The sequence below is a fragment of the Taudactylus pleione genome, unplaced genomic scaffold, assembly GCF_031769625.1.
Source record: "Taudactylus pleione unplaced genomic scaffold, aTauple2 ptg000154l, whole genome shotgun sequence".
Lineage (NCBI taxonomy): Eukaryota > Metazoa > Chordata > Amphibia > Anura > Myobatrachidae > Taudactylus > Taudactylus pleione.
Window position 1 is genome coordinate 39,362,124 of NW_028284556.1, and position 15,472 is coordinate 39,377,595.

Genomic DNA, 15,472 nt, shown 5'->3' on the forward strand with positions numbered 1-15,472 from the left:
GTCATGATCATGATGTCAAGATGATGGGACTATTTTTATGTGGAGACCTGGGGCTTAAATCCCATCCCCACCCCAAATCATACTTACCGACTTTTGATCTGTTCTCCCTGCGAGAAGCCCGACAAGAGTCAGCAGTCAGGCAGTGATGGGGTGGGGGCCAGACCATCCGCGTCATTAGGCCCCACCCCTCATGGCAACATCCCACGAAAGGCCAGATTTTAATAGGGACGGGACCAAATGAGGCGATTATCATAGAATCTCATCATTAAGCCCCACCCCTAATGACGGACCACAGATTCCAGGTAAGTTTCTCTCCATTCTACCCACTTCACTAGGTAATGGGCGGGAAGCGGGAGAAGTGCCTACTCTTCCGGGGGTGCTGTGGGGCTACCCGAAAAATCAGGAGCCTCCCGCGACTTCCGGGAGTGTAGGCAAGTATGCCCCAACTGTTGATCTGGCCCTGGTAGCCATGCCCTGATGGGTATCCCTGAGTAGTGACTTAGGGCCTGATTCACTACGGATCGCAACTGTGATTACGCACGCAGTCTGGCTGCAATGATATGCTAATCCATTGCGATCGCTATGCCATCGCAGCACTACATAGGGATGCCCATCTTACCTTACACACAACCGTTCGCAGTGAATAATTTATGCACGCCCCTGCAACGGCGTTCAAATGCACTGCCACGCCTGCGTTTTGCTGACCCCCCCCTTTACTACCCACAAACGGCACTTCCTGTCAATCACCCTGCGATGGGTCTGCGTACTCACCGCATTCGCAGTCCCGTTCAAATTGACTGGTTCTCGCAAGCACAATGCAATGCATGCGCAGATCGCAACGATCGTCCGGTTGCATGCGTAATTGCAGTTGCGATCCGTAATGAATCAGGCCCTTAGAGACTTTGTCAATAGCTAACACTTTAGTCTAACTTTTTATCTTTTAGCAGAATATAAAATAGATGTGGGAAGTGGATTGGGTGGTGCTTATGACGCCAATTGTTTGCTTCAACTATGTAAATCTGGCACTGTCCAATATGTCATTCTTTAAGGCTTTCCATTTGTAGAAAGGCAGACAATTACTAAATCAATTGGCTAGGTTAATTACTGGCAGCGTAGTTATGCTTGTCAGGGGTACTTGAGGAGCGGATAAGAATATAAACAACAAAAACAAGTCTTTTAAACAAAATGCCATGAAAATATGCTGTATGGGCTTTACCAAAGTGCTAACTAGGATTTCTGCTTAGATATGAATCCAGTGTAATATACAGTAGCCAGCAGATAATTGACTGTGCTAAGTTGAGCCAATTAATTGGCCAGCAAGACGTTGCAAATGGAAAGGTCTTTCAGAATTACCCACAAAGCAATCTATGTTCTCAGCACTATCTTTGTTTTGGATGGGAAGGTCACTTTCATGTGCGTCTTTATAAATGGAACATTCAGATGTAATTTCCACCTTGTAAACTAGCCTGCGTTGGAGAAGCAGGACACAGGCAGTAGATAGTGCCAGAGAAAAATACACCCTGTACCTGATATCCATTTGCTTTGCCCAGTTCAAGAGACCTGAGCTGACACTTCCTGCCACTAAATGTTTACATTTACTCTTCCAGATGAATCTCTTCAGCCTTCTGTGCCGGGCAATGATAGTCTGCCCAGCTACTGCAAAAATGACGAGGGAGACATTTTCCTGGCAGCAGAGTCTTGGAAACCCAATGTTTGCACTAGCTGTGTCTGCATGGATGGGATGATCAGCTGCTACTCTGAGTCCTGTCCGCCTGTAACCTGTGAGAGGCCGGTCCTGAGGAAGGGTCAGTGCTGTCCATACTGCATAGGTGAGTACGTGGATGATACATTGGCTGGTAAACTCTCCACAGTATAGCAATGCTCAAATAATGCATATCATATACATTGTTAATAGTTCCCAGCATTCAATTAAAGCCATGTCCTTATCGATAATGGGCCTGATTCACTGTCAGATGCAGATGAGCGATCCCACGCAGTTTTATGATTATCTGAAACTGCGCATGTGCAGAACGGGCTCTGCGATATCGCTCTCAGATCCCCCAAGCCGCAGCGTGATTGACATGCTGCAGCGTTTGGGAGGCGGAGCCTGGACAGCATTCCTGGAAAGGGGTGTGTGTCATCCCTCGTTTTCCGGGAGTGCCGAGGCCAGGGTTTGTGTCGGTGGACGCTGATTTCCTGGCCTAACAAGCTGCCAGCCTGAGTAAGCCGGAGTCTATGGATGCTGCACTCAGATTGTTATTGCTGTCAGGAGGTGTCTGCTTCCTATAAACGCCTCCTGCAGTATCTAAGTATTTGCTGATCAGTATTGCATAGCCACTTCCATCTGACCCTGAATCAGGCCCCATATTCAGAAATGATAAATGCTGCCTGCTTTATGCTTTACATACATAAACCCAACATCTTCACAATAAGTACTTCCAGGGTTTTGCTCTGGCCCGTATGAAGCCAGGGGCCCCCCTGGCACTGCCTAATGATTCTCTTTTCTACTCTCTTTATTTGCAAACAAAACTAATAATTGTGTTAGCCATGGCTGCCTTATGTACCTATGACCCAGTGGTTACCACGCTCATCGTACACTGACTGTACATTGAAGCTCTTGCTAGCCTGTCAGCACGTGACTGATTTATCATCCACATGATCGTGATCATTACGTTTCTATATGACAGCATATATACAGAATATACAGAATGCTAAAACTCGGGCACTCACTGCAAAATTGGGGGGGGGACACCTTCAAGATTTCTTTACCCCTGTTATAGACCCGTTTCTTATCATGTCTGCATACAAAAATCTCATTTCAGCATTATAGGTGCACAGGCTCAGGAATAATGATGTATAAGCAATGCCCCTATCTGGCAATTATGCAGAGCAAAAAGTGTCATTCTCACAAGGCACCTTCCAACTCCCCCCCACCCATGTGCTGCGCGGAGAAGTCACACACACAAAACTAAGGAATGTCTTTTGCTTTATAAATGATTCTCAGTGTGAATTTATAAGCAGGATACTAACATGGCAATCTGCTCCCATACCACCAGCATGGAGCTGCATTCCTCCATGTACCCTGATCATGGGTTTTTAGTGCATCTATTGTATACAAAATAATTAGGATAATCATAACTCCAAATACTGCAGAAAGATGTCTGTTTTCCCCTCCTGCAATAACAAATACCTTCCTTTTTAGCTGAACGTTAAGACAGGTGCAAATCACAAAAATACTTTACATTTTTCTCTAGAGTTTCTCTTTCTTACATGTCATTAAATAACATTTTTGATGCCACATACCAGACTGGATTTTCAAACGAGTTACAACTGGTGCGTTCATAGGCATTTTTTCTTTTATAGTTTACTATTTTTTTCATTTCAGTCTTATTAAAGAGTATTCAGACAAGACTAAACATAGGGAAATACCATGCTGCTGTACTTCACACTTTTGCAATATATTTCATGTTCCTTCCAAGTCAGAAGTATTGTGAGCGGATAAAAATGTGCAATAATAATAAATTAAATACAAAATGTATTTTCATCTCTTGTACACAGAACATTGCACAATTTCATGTGTACTGAAATTGTGTTACTATCAGAATGAAAATCTGTTTGCAATACACAGGGCCTCAGAGATATCTTGTGGGCCCTGGTGCTAGAGATGTGCGGCCATGCCTGCCAGGAAAACCACTTCCTGAGGAGAATGTGAGTGACACTGGGCGCTAGGGGGAAAGGGAAGGGATGCGCCACTTTCACTGCTACTTTGAGCCCTCACCAGGCCCCACTGGCAGGGGCGTATCTATAATGGGTGCAGGGCCAGGTTCTGTGGCATCCTTAACCCTCCCACAGGACCCTCCCTGTGGCAATATAATAGTGTACCATTGCGTAGCCATTTTGTTTTGTTAGCTTCCGCTCTAAACAAATATTTTTATAGTGCGTATATGGTATGGACCCGTACAATAATAACCTATGGGGAACTTCTCCACGTATCCACTTCTCCACTCTTTAGTAGGTTTAATACTCTTCCCCCTTTGATCAATATATGCACTGCTCTGTGCACCACAGTATATGTTACAGCAGATGTTTTTGTAATCTTCTTCAATGCCTGTCAGTGTACACAGCGCCGTGTACTGTATTTGCAGAATTTGCATCATGGCAACCCTTAGGGTGGGTACACACTACAACGGTATCTGCATGATTTGTCATTTCCAGGAAAATTGGAATGACCAGTCGTGTGTATTGTGCAGTGTGTATGTACAATTGCGCGCTCCTGTGTTTGGTACACAATATCTTTTGGTTGCCCGTGTTGCACGGCCAGTCAGAATATATCGCGTACGAGGTAGTGCATTGCACAATGTGAACGGGCATTCATGAATTGTCCAGAACTAACGGAATTATTCCCGACCATTGTCATGACTACCCGTCGTTGTAGATTGTACCTACCCTTACTCAACAAAAGCTGAGATTGTAGACTTATTCATATAGTTAAACTTTAACATGCTGGCATTATTTGATTTATGCTGTGAACCTGTGCGAATAATTAAAACGTTACGGCCCATCATTTATTTGTGAATCCAGATTTTGACTCGCATGTTGTGCTTTGCTGTTTAGCCTTGTTGTCCTATACTAGCACTCTATTAAAAGTTTTTTGATGCTTCATGTACTGCTTGTTATGAGAAAGTGAAGACATATGCCATCCCTTTTTGCTTTATAACAAAACTGCAGCAGAAAGACAGAATGACTGACTTTTGACTGAACTATGCATTTTAATTTCATGCTCCATATAAGAAATTTTCAATTTTTGGGCTTAGTTGTCTGTTAAATGGAAAATATGTCTTTGTAGAATGGTTTATTTCTACTGTCTAATTTATGTGGAAATCATGCCTTTATTTTCCAGTTGTCTGTTATTGTGGAAACATTTCTCTTATAGCATATTAGTAACATCGCATATTAAGACTAAATTGATAAATATATTAGCAGAAGTACTCTGCAAAGGTCATTTGACAGTTCAGATTCCAGTGGATAAAAAGAGAACCACCTTTGGGACTGCTGGTATGGTCATAGCAGTGTATCACGTGTCTGTGTGAATTTTTTACTTAAGAATTAGTCTAAATATATTATTAAAAAATCGTATTGTAGAATCTGCAGCATTATCCAAGACGTTAGATTTTTTACTTTCCTTTATGGCAGGGGTCTTCAACCTTATACACAGTGTGGGCCACATAAAAAAATGCAACGAAGCCCGAGGGCCACTAAGCTATACACCACACAGTAGCACAATCTTGATTGAACCAATTGACATTACACCACATAGTCGTGTCCCTTATTCATGTATGACACACAGCAGTGCCCCTTTTACACAGTGCCCACATTTGTGCCCCTTACACATAATGCCCACAGCAATAGTGCCCCTAATGCAATGCCCACTGTAGTGGTGCCCCTTATGCAGTTCCCCCAGTAGTGGTAGAACCCCTTATTCAGTGCCCCCAGTAGTGCTGCTCATTATGCAGTGCCCACAGTGGTAATGCCTCTTATGTAGTGCCCCCAGTAGTGGTAGTACCCCTTATTCAGTGCCCCCAGTAGTGCTGCCCCTTATGTAGAGCCCACAGTGGTAATGCCCCTTATGCAGTGTCCCCAGTAGTGGTAGTGCCCCCAGGAGTAGTGCCCCTTATGCAGTGCCCCCAGTAGTGGTAGTACCCCTTATTCAGTGCCCCCAGTAGTGCTGCTCATTATGCAGTGCCCACAGTGTTAATGCCTCTTATGTAGTGCCATCAGTAGTGGTAGTACCCCTTATTCAGTGCCCCCAGTAGTGCTGCTCATTATGCAGTGCCCACAGTGTTAATGCCTCTTATGTAGTGCCATCAGTAGTGGTAGTACCCCTTATTCAGTGCCCCCAGTAGTGCTGCTCATTATGCAGTGCCCACAGTGTTAATGCCTCTTATGTAGTGCCATCAGTAGTGGTAGTACCCCTTATTCAGTGCCCCCAGCAGTGCTACCCCTTATGTAGAGCCCACAGTGGTAATGCTCCTTATGCAGTGTCACCAGTAGTGGTAGTGCCCCCAGGAGTGGTGCCCCTTATGTAGTGCCCCACTATTAGTGCCCCCAGTAGTAATGCCCCCAGTACTAGTGCCCCTAGTAGTAGTGCCCCTAATAGAAATGCCCCCAAGTAGTAGTGCCCCTAATAGAAATGCCCCCTAGTAGTAGTGCCCCTAATAGAAATGCCCCCTAGTAGTAGGGCCCTTAATAGTAAAGCCCACAACTAGCAGTGCCGCTAACGGTAATGCCCCCTAGTAGTAGTACACCCAGTAGTGAAGCCGCTTACAAAAAAAAAATACTACTACTTACCTTAAACCCCGCTCCTGCATCTGCTGCCTCCGGTCCGTCCGTCTTCGCTGTTTGATTAGTCATTAAGAGATAAGCCTGGCCACACTTACATCTTCACCCTCTACCAGGGGCATGGAATATTTAGTTGAAATCCACAATGTCGACATTCAGTGGATCATCATGAAAATGTCGTAATGTTGACATTGAACATGTTGATTGTTGACATGTTCATAATCATAATATCGAAATTCAGCAAGTTGACACTGATGCTATGTCGAAATACTCTTTTTCCCTGTAATTCTGTCCCTAACCCAAGCTGAAGCCTTAACCCTAAAGGTAACCCTGACACCAACGGTAAGACTAACCCCAAGCCTAATGGAAATGTCGACATTTTGCAGGTGTCAATATTATGATGTTGACATTTTAACCATGTCAATATTATCAGTTTTGACCTTCTACTGTTGACCTTGGGAATGTTGACATCTTGAAGGGAGACTGCATACCCGCTCCCAGACATCAGCGCAGTAGGACCAGTGGCTGCATCCAGGTACTGGTGGGAGCCTGGGCTGGTGGGTGGAGGGGAATCCTGCTGCATCGTTGCCGACATTCTGGATACCCCTTCCAGGAGGGAGCAGCCAGATCCGCATGGCAGGGGGGCGTGGCCCAGACAAGAGGGCAGGACCAGACAGCTTACTGTCATTTGTGGGTGGAGCGGGACAGGGCCACACGATGTGTCATTTTGGCCCCACCCCGCTACACAATGCTGATATATTCAGGCATTAAGAACAAGGGGGCAGGACCAAAATGTCACTATTTAGTTTCTCTGGTTACCGTGGGGCGGGGGGGGGGCTGCCTTTGCAGGGGGCCAGGAATGGCAAGTATGTCCTGCTAAAGGGGGCACATAGCAAGTGTTGTTCTTTAAACATGTGAAGCGAGCACATCACCATCACTGGATCATCACTATCAATGACATCCACTCTTGGAACTAGAAAGCCATTTATTTTGGTTTCTGTTGCCCGATTTACTTGGCGCCGAGTGTCATTTTGGGTTTTCCCTCTCTCATTCAGCTCTGAGAATATGCATGTCTTCGCCGAAAGCCATGGACTATCATCACTCACTATTATGTTTTTTATGTATTTACTTAAATACTCAAAGTATTAAAATAAAGGTTCCATATATCTACATTTTCATTTGTAGCACATATCAGTTCATTTTCTTAGGTTATTTATGTTAGGGTTATCTGAGAACCATGTGGAAATCATTTTGCATTTCAAAAGTAATGATGGCTACACTGCAGATGGAATGTGCCTGCCTCCTTTATCTCACACTTTTTTGCACTTTTAATTACTCTCTAGACTTCATGTATTACACAGTACGCCTCTTGAGAATAGAATCTGAACTAAAGTACATTATTCTGCTTGGAAAACATTATAATCATACATAATCACCATCTACATCTCAGGACCTATCATTGACTTATCCTATAATTATACAGATTTTACCTTTGAGTCTCAGGACCTAGCAAGTATTAGCCAGTACAAAAACGGTCTGTGAAGAGAAACCAACTTGTTGGTGGGGTGAAATTTTTATGTTTTTAAAGTGCTCATAAAATCAGATTTAATGGAATGTAAGCACTTTCTATAGGCACGCTGCCAGTAACACTCTGCAAGGGTTTATTTGCAGTAAATCACAGAGGAAAATAGAAACTGGGTTTATTTTTTTGCATCCCTGAACATATGTGTATACATACATACATTTATATAATAAGGTGTGTGTGATTTACTGTAGCCGGATGTATCCATTAATTACAACCAACCTGTCAATTTTTTGTCTCCACTGGCCATCTGTATTTATAGATATATAAAACAAAGTTACTTTTAAAAGAAGAAAAAAAACACTATTTACTAACATTTGCTGATTGTTTGCTTTTAATCTCGTTTAATACAGAAATAAATGAATTTTAGGACATAAGGCAAAATGTACAAAAAGTGCGCTTTTTGTACATTTTGGTAGTTTTTAATCTTCCAGATTTACTAAAGCCAAAACTGTATCAAAATCGCTGGATAATAGTGCTGTTTTACTGTTTTACATATCGCAACCTTTAGAATCGCTGTCCAGATTTTTCTTACATTTATCAGTCTGCTTTGTAAAATTATCAAAAAAAAATACTAGCAAACCTGCCAGAAAAAAAGACAAAAAGATGTGGAGAGGCCAGCAGTCCCTGCTACTCATCAGTGGGCCCTGTGCCCTATGGTGGAATCCTGCACAATGGGGTGCAGATAGAGACTAGTGGCACTTAGCATTGGGCACTGTGCCCTATGGTGGAATCCTTAACAATGGGGTTCCAAGTAGGGACCAGTGGTACTCATCATTGGGTACGTGTACCTATGGTGGAATCCTGAACAAAGGGGTTTGAGGTGGAGAATCAGTGATACTAATCAGTGGGCCCTGTGCTCTATGGTGGAATCTGGAACAATGGGGTTCCAGGTAGGGACCAGAGGTACTCATCATTGGGTCTGGTCCCTATGGTGAAATCCTTAACAAAGGAGTACGAGGTGGATACCAGTGGTTCTCATCATTTACAGGGTTTAAAGCTGCCGCGCAATCCTGGCTATTATGCAGATGTGTTTTTACACATCTTTGCAGTAGTTGCGTGAAAAAGCCCCTCTTGGCGCGCCAGATTCCGTGATCCGCGCATCATTTTTGCATCTATTTTTGTCGAAAATGCATTTTATTCACAATGCAATGTGACTAGGTTGCACCAGGAGACTGTGCTGATTAATTTGATATGTGACACTTCTATGTCTGTGTCCGACTGAGTTTCTGAATGTAACGGCCACAGCTTTTTTTTCATGGGTCGCACACACATAAACAAGTGCTGCATATCAAATGAATCAGCAGTTTCCTGGTGCATCCTAGTCTCATCCCATCATGACCAAGACGCTTTTTTGTCCCAAAAAAAAGATGCCCGGCGCTAGGGACCAGGCGGCTCACTCACACCAGGCATGCTGCGCAGCAAGGCGTATTGAGGATTGATGTGGGAGGACGCATCTGTAGTTTGCACCCTGCTCCAAACAGATGAATCGTTAATCTGGAGGCTGACATTGCTGGTGATATATGAAGGTTCTAAACTGCCAGATAAGTGATGCTTGGTAAATCGCCCCCATAGTGTTATTCCATCACAATTCTTCGCACAATTTATTATTTTAATTGAACATATTTTGTACTGAAGAGAAACCCGTTCTTCAGACAGCAGTAAATACTGCAGGCAATGCTAATGCTCATTACATATATAGCTTTGTTATAACGTGATGACAATAGGTACAATATGTGAAATTACTGACTAAAATGTCCTCCTTAAGTTGTAAAGCTGGTGAGGTGACTGCCATAAGGTGATAGGAAAACCTGACACATTCGACTTTTATCTGCTTTAAAGGTCATGTTCTTACTACTAAGCTACACGTTAAGCTTTGCACTTTTTGGCAAGATTAGAAAGACTTTATAAGCCAGTGTCTGGCCATTACATGCTGCTGTATAGTGTTTGAACAGAGGAGTGACATGTCGTTTGAAATAATTTTCCTTGATTATGTTTCCGCTGTGAGATATGTACCTTAACATCACGATCACTGCTAGTGCAGATAGCATTATGTCTACTTCTAGTGCAAGTAACGGTATGTAGTGGACTTGTCAATAATCTGAATGTCAACAAACACTAAGTGTGGACCCTGGAACGCAGGCACTGCAAGGTCAGTAAGTGTGCAATGCTACTTAAAGCAATTCACAACTGTAAACATGAAGCAACTATACGGTCAGCATGCATGAAATGCTTTAAGTACTTGTTGATGTAATAGTTCCGGCGTTTTAGGGTCCACATCATACTTGCCAATCTGCTGACTGCCTCCTCCAGGTTGACACTGCGGGGGGCAGAGGCAGGGCACGGTGGAGGTGAGCCTTGTGAAGCGGAGGGCAGAGCTACGATGACTCAATTCAATGCGAATTGTGTCATCAACCGCCTGTACCACCCACTTCACTCGCGAAGTGGGTGGCCCGGCCAGTGGCACAAGCCTGCGGGAGACTTGCCCACCTTTCCAGACGCCATGAACTCCACCCAATTTTTGGAAGACTTCCAGACATTCTGTAACAGGCAAGTGTGGTCCACATACTACCTGTCAGCATAACGTGACACAGCTTCAGGCATGCCTCAAAGAACTCTTGTTGTCGACCTAAATCATTAAAAAGAAAATCAGTTTCTCCAGGATTATGGCAAAGAACGCTCACTATAAATTAACGCTACAATACTGGAGATAATACAGTTATCTACGGTGTGTACTACTAAAGCTTACTACTAAATGCTCACTCACTACTGTCGTCCTAGTTTTCTGTGAGGCGGTGATTGATGGGAGGCTCTTTAAAAAGCTAAGAAAATCTTAGCGTTTGAAGTTGCAGGTACAGTGGCACAAGGTTGTCCGAACCCAGAATTACAATAATATCGCTATCACTATACTGTAAACTCTTCACTGGGACAGTCTAATGCACTGTCCTGGCTGTGGCTTATGATATATATGCCCATGAAAGTGTTAACTAGCTATTCTTTATTACTAGCAGGTTAAGTCATGTTCATACCTTTCCAATTTTCTTTATACAGTGCTATAAACAAGTGGAGGTATCAAACATGTCAAATGCTAATGTGATCCTCTACTGATTACAGTACTCAATTTTATCTTGTAGGTATGGAATAGGTTCCTCTTTTTAATCTGTTATGGTATACTTGCCTATTCTCCCAAGCTGTCCGGGAGACTCCTGAATTCCCTGGCTCTGGACAGAGTAGGCCAGCCTCCTATATATACTGGTGTAATATACAGCACTATACCACACACACCTCCCATCTATGCCTGCTCTCTGATATCTCCCGGAGGGCATATGTCAGCAAATATGTGTTATCATAGGCAAACGCAGGGGGGGGTTCCGTCTGCCTGGAAACCCCCCTCCCCAGCACATACCATGACCACAGTAGGAATAGTAATATAATAGAATTTTACTAGTGCTACATGTTCTTCTCAGTATCACAAATGACATAATTACCACCACCTGTGGATCTTTTAACATGTATCTACCAGTAATAAATAACCTGTGCAGCAACTAGGAGATCTGGAAAACATGCACTGTTAGGGATGCACTGCTATAGAGCCCAATATGTACATATATGTCCAGGAAAGTACTAGGTTCTTCTGCTGCTCCTCCAGGCTCCCAGACTTGCGCCAATGCTCTGGAATGGTGCCCACAATCTAAAATAAAAACATTCAGCTCAGGCAGGGTGGCTTACTGCCATATCTTCTTCACAGATTGGCCATACTCGCTCTAAAATCAAGCGTTTGGAAACCCCCCTCTAGAAATCCTGCGTTTGCCACTGGTTATGGCATAATAAACAATGTATGTCTTTATCCTGAATACTGTTCTTGCTATATTCATTGCATTTATTGTTTAACAAGTGCAAATAGCCCAAATGTAGTGTAGCCCATAGCGTCCAATCAGATATTTGCTTATGGTGTAGCAATAGCTAATATCAAATGGTTTATTTGTTTTATTTTCGCCATGTTATTTAATACCTTTAAGTAGGATTTAGTAGTGAACATTGCTAATGTTAATAGGGCAGCGACATAATGACAGTAAAGATAGCATTTTCCCCCAGAAGATGTGGCAACTGTAGAGCTGCATTGCATTATAGTCTTTTCTTCCTGATATTCTCCCTCTAATATGTGGAAAACATGGAAGAAGACAAAGATTAAAACATGGCTTAAATTCTTAGAGGCGGCCCTACAAGCCTTCACCTGTGGCCCCCAGCTCCTTCCGGCTGTATTGTCAGATTTGTCTGTTACAGCTTACAGCACTTGTTTATCTATTATTACAGATAGTTGTCTCTCCATTGATTAAATGCATTGCTTTAACTTATGACTGAGATTAAGGGTAATGTGTAGCAACTTTGAAGGTTAGAAGACCGGATATTCAGCCCCAGAAGTATATCATGTTGCCTATCACTGACTGAGATGACTGCAGATCCCATTAATATGAAATAAAAGCCATTAGACTGAGAGATGAATGTAGCTTCACTAGGATAGGTATGATTTTCCGGCGGTTCAAATCCCGACGCCGGAAGACCGGCACCAGTGAAGATCCCGACAGCAGCTATGGTAAGTACAAACTAACCTAACCCCCCCCTAACTCTTCCTTAGGGGTGCCCAACCCTAACCTCCCCCCCAAGTGCCTAATCCTAACCCCCCCCAAGTGCCTAATCCTAACCCCCCTCTAAGTGCCTAAACCTAACCCCCCATTTCCCGCAGATTGAACCTGTCTCCCGGGGGGGGGTGCCTAACCCTAACCTCCCCTTTCCCTAGCCTGACCCTAACCCATCCGGGGAGAGCCTATCCCGAACCCCCACCCCCCCCCCCGCGTGGCTGTCCGCGCCCGGGTAACCTTCGTTCGGGATGCCAGGCATCGGTCTCCCAGCGTAGGTAAAATGACAGGCGTCGGGATTCGACCCTTGCCGGGATTAGACAGTCGGGATGCCGACGGTTGGCATTTAGTCCGTCGGCATCCCGACTGCATACCGTTTCACCTTTGATACCTCAGTTTTGATACCTCTTCCACTACCAAATGGTTTTATTCAGGCAGATCTCCCACATGTTCCTGTGTTCCCAGAGCACACACTTCTTATTGCTAAAATTCTTAAAATGCAAACTTAAATGAGATGTAAAATCCTAACCATTCAGTTATTACAGCAAAATAAAAATGTTGCCATTTAGTCATTGTACAAAATTACAATATGGAAGATAAATCAGACTTTGCAATAGACTCTTCTACTATCCATCAGTATTTGGTAATCCCAGATTTCTGCTCCAATAAAGGGAGAGATGTATTTGTAAGGTACGCATGTTTTCAGTGTTATGGGGAGAGCTTTAAAACGTTGGTTTAAAGAGGTTTCCAGGTACAGTAACTGGGCATTTCCAGCAAATGTCAGATTGGCTGCTGGGAAGTGCTGCTATATGAGCACCAGTGTTTCCTGTGTGAGGAATTTACACTCTCAGCGCTCTGAAGCAAAGCATATTATTAAATTGCTGTTGTCGATGTGACCTCTTGTAGCTCCTGTTTTTTATTTTTATCCATGAGGCCAGATAACCTCTATGTCTGTGGGTGTAAATGTGTTTTGCGTTCTATGTTATATTATATACCATTAGTTACAAGTCTCTCTAATCTTTGAAAAGATGCAATTTCTGTATTTAGTTTCACATCTGAACTTAATTCCTGACTCTGAAGCAAAATACTGATTAACAATTAATAAACAAGCGTACAGGCTAGATACAGTAGCTAAAAGTCCATCTAATTAGTCATTGTCTGTGCATTATTACTCTGATTAATAGGACAAAGGTGCAAATATGCACTAAACATTAGCCACCAATTATAAATGAATATATTTGTAAATATGTCCCACCTCTAGTCTACCCAAACAATGGCACTGATCAGTGTGACGTGAGCACATACGCAGATCAGTGTCGGTGACGTGAGCACATACGCAGATCAGTGCTGGTAACTTGAGCACATACGCAGATCAGTGTCGGTGACGTGAGCACTTACGCAGATAAGTGCTGGTAACGTGAGCACATACGCAGATCAGAGTGACGTGAGCACATACGCAGATCAGTGTCGGTGACGTGAGCAATACGCAGATCAGTGTCGGTGACGTGAGCACATACGCAGATCAGTGTCGGTGACGTGAGCACATACACAGATCAGTGTTGGTGACGTGAGCACATACGCAGATCAGTGTCGGTGACGTGAGCACATACGCAGATCAGTGTCGGTGACGTGAGCACATATGCAGATCAGTGTCGGTGACGTGAGCACATACGCAGATCAGTGTCGGTGACGTGAGCACATACGCAGATCAGTGTCGGTGACGTGAGCACATAAGCAGATCAGTGTCGGTGACGTGAGCACATACGCAGATCAGTGTCGGTGACGTGAGCACATACGCAGATCAGTGTCGGTGACGTGAGCACATACGCAGATCAGTGTCGGTGACGTGAGCACATACGCAGATCAGTGTCGGTAACGTGAGCACATACGCAGATCAGTGTCGGTGACGTGAGCACTACGCAGATCAGTGTCGGTGACGTGTGCACATACGCAGATCAGTGCCGGTGACGTCAGCACATACGCAGATCAGAGTTTGTGACGTGAGCACATATGCAGATCAGTGTCGGTGACGTGAGCACATATGCAGATCAGTGTCGGTGACGTCAGCACATACGCAGATCAGAGTTTGTGACGTGAGTACATATGCAGATCGGTGTCGGTGACATGAGCACATACGCTGATCAGTGTTGGTGACGTGAGCACATACCCAGATCAGTGTCGGTGACGTGAGCACATACGTAGATCAGTGTCGGTGACCTGTGCACATATGCAGATCGGTGTCGGTGACGTGAGCACATATGCTGATCGGTGTCGGTAACGTGAGCACATTCGTAGATCAGTGTCGGTGACGTGAGCACATACGCAGATCAGTGTCGGTGACGTGAGTACATACGCAGATCAGTGTCGGTGACGTGAGCACATATGCAGATCAGTGCCGGTGACGTGAGCACATACGCAGATCAGTGTCGGTGACGTGAGTACATACGCGGATCAGTGTCGGTGACGTGAGCACATATGCAGATCATTGTCGGTGACGTAAGCACATACGCAGATCAGAGTTTGTGACGTGAGCACATATGCAGATCAGTGTCGGTGACGTGAGCACTATGCTGATCAGTGTCGGTGACGTGAGCACATACGCAGATCAGTGTCGGTGACGTGAGCACATACGCTGATCAGTGTCGGTGACGTGAGCACATACGCAGATCAGTGTCGGTGACGTGAGCACTACGCTGATCGGTGCCGGTGACGTGAGCACTACGCTGATCAGTGTCGGTAACGTGAGCACATACACAGATCAGTGTCAGTAACGTGAGCACATACGCAGATCAGTGTCGGTGACGTGAGCACATACGTAGATCAGTGTCGGTGACGTGAGCACATATGCAGATCGGTGTCGGTGACGTGAGCACATATGCTGATCGGTGTCGGTAACATGAGCACATTCGTAGAT

The 15,472-nt window shown here is 44.3% G+C and overlaps 1 protein-coding gene across 2 annotated transcripts in view; it reads left to right on the forward strand.

Annotated features, from left to right (window-relative positions):
- The window catches only part of CRIM1 (cysteine rich transmembrane BMP regulator 1), an 836,765-nt gene that overhangs the window by 766,329 nt on the left and 54,964 nt on the right, over nucleotides 1–15,472 (forward strand). For both annotated transcript variants that reach the window (XM_088474447.1, XM_088474446.1), the window contains exon 13: nucleotides 1,608–1,829. In XM_088474447.1, coding sequence (XP_088330573.1) covers nucleotides 1,608–1,829 — 222 coding nt within the window. The remainder of the gene's footprint in view (nucleotides 1–1,607; nucleotides 1,830–15,472) is intronic.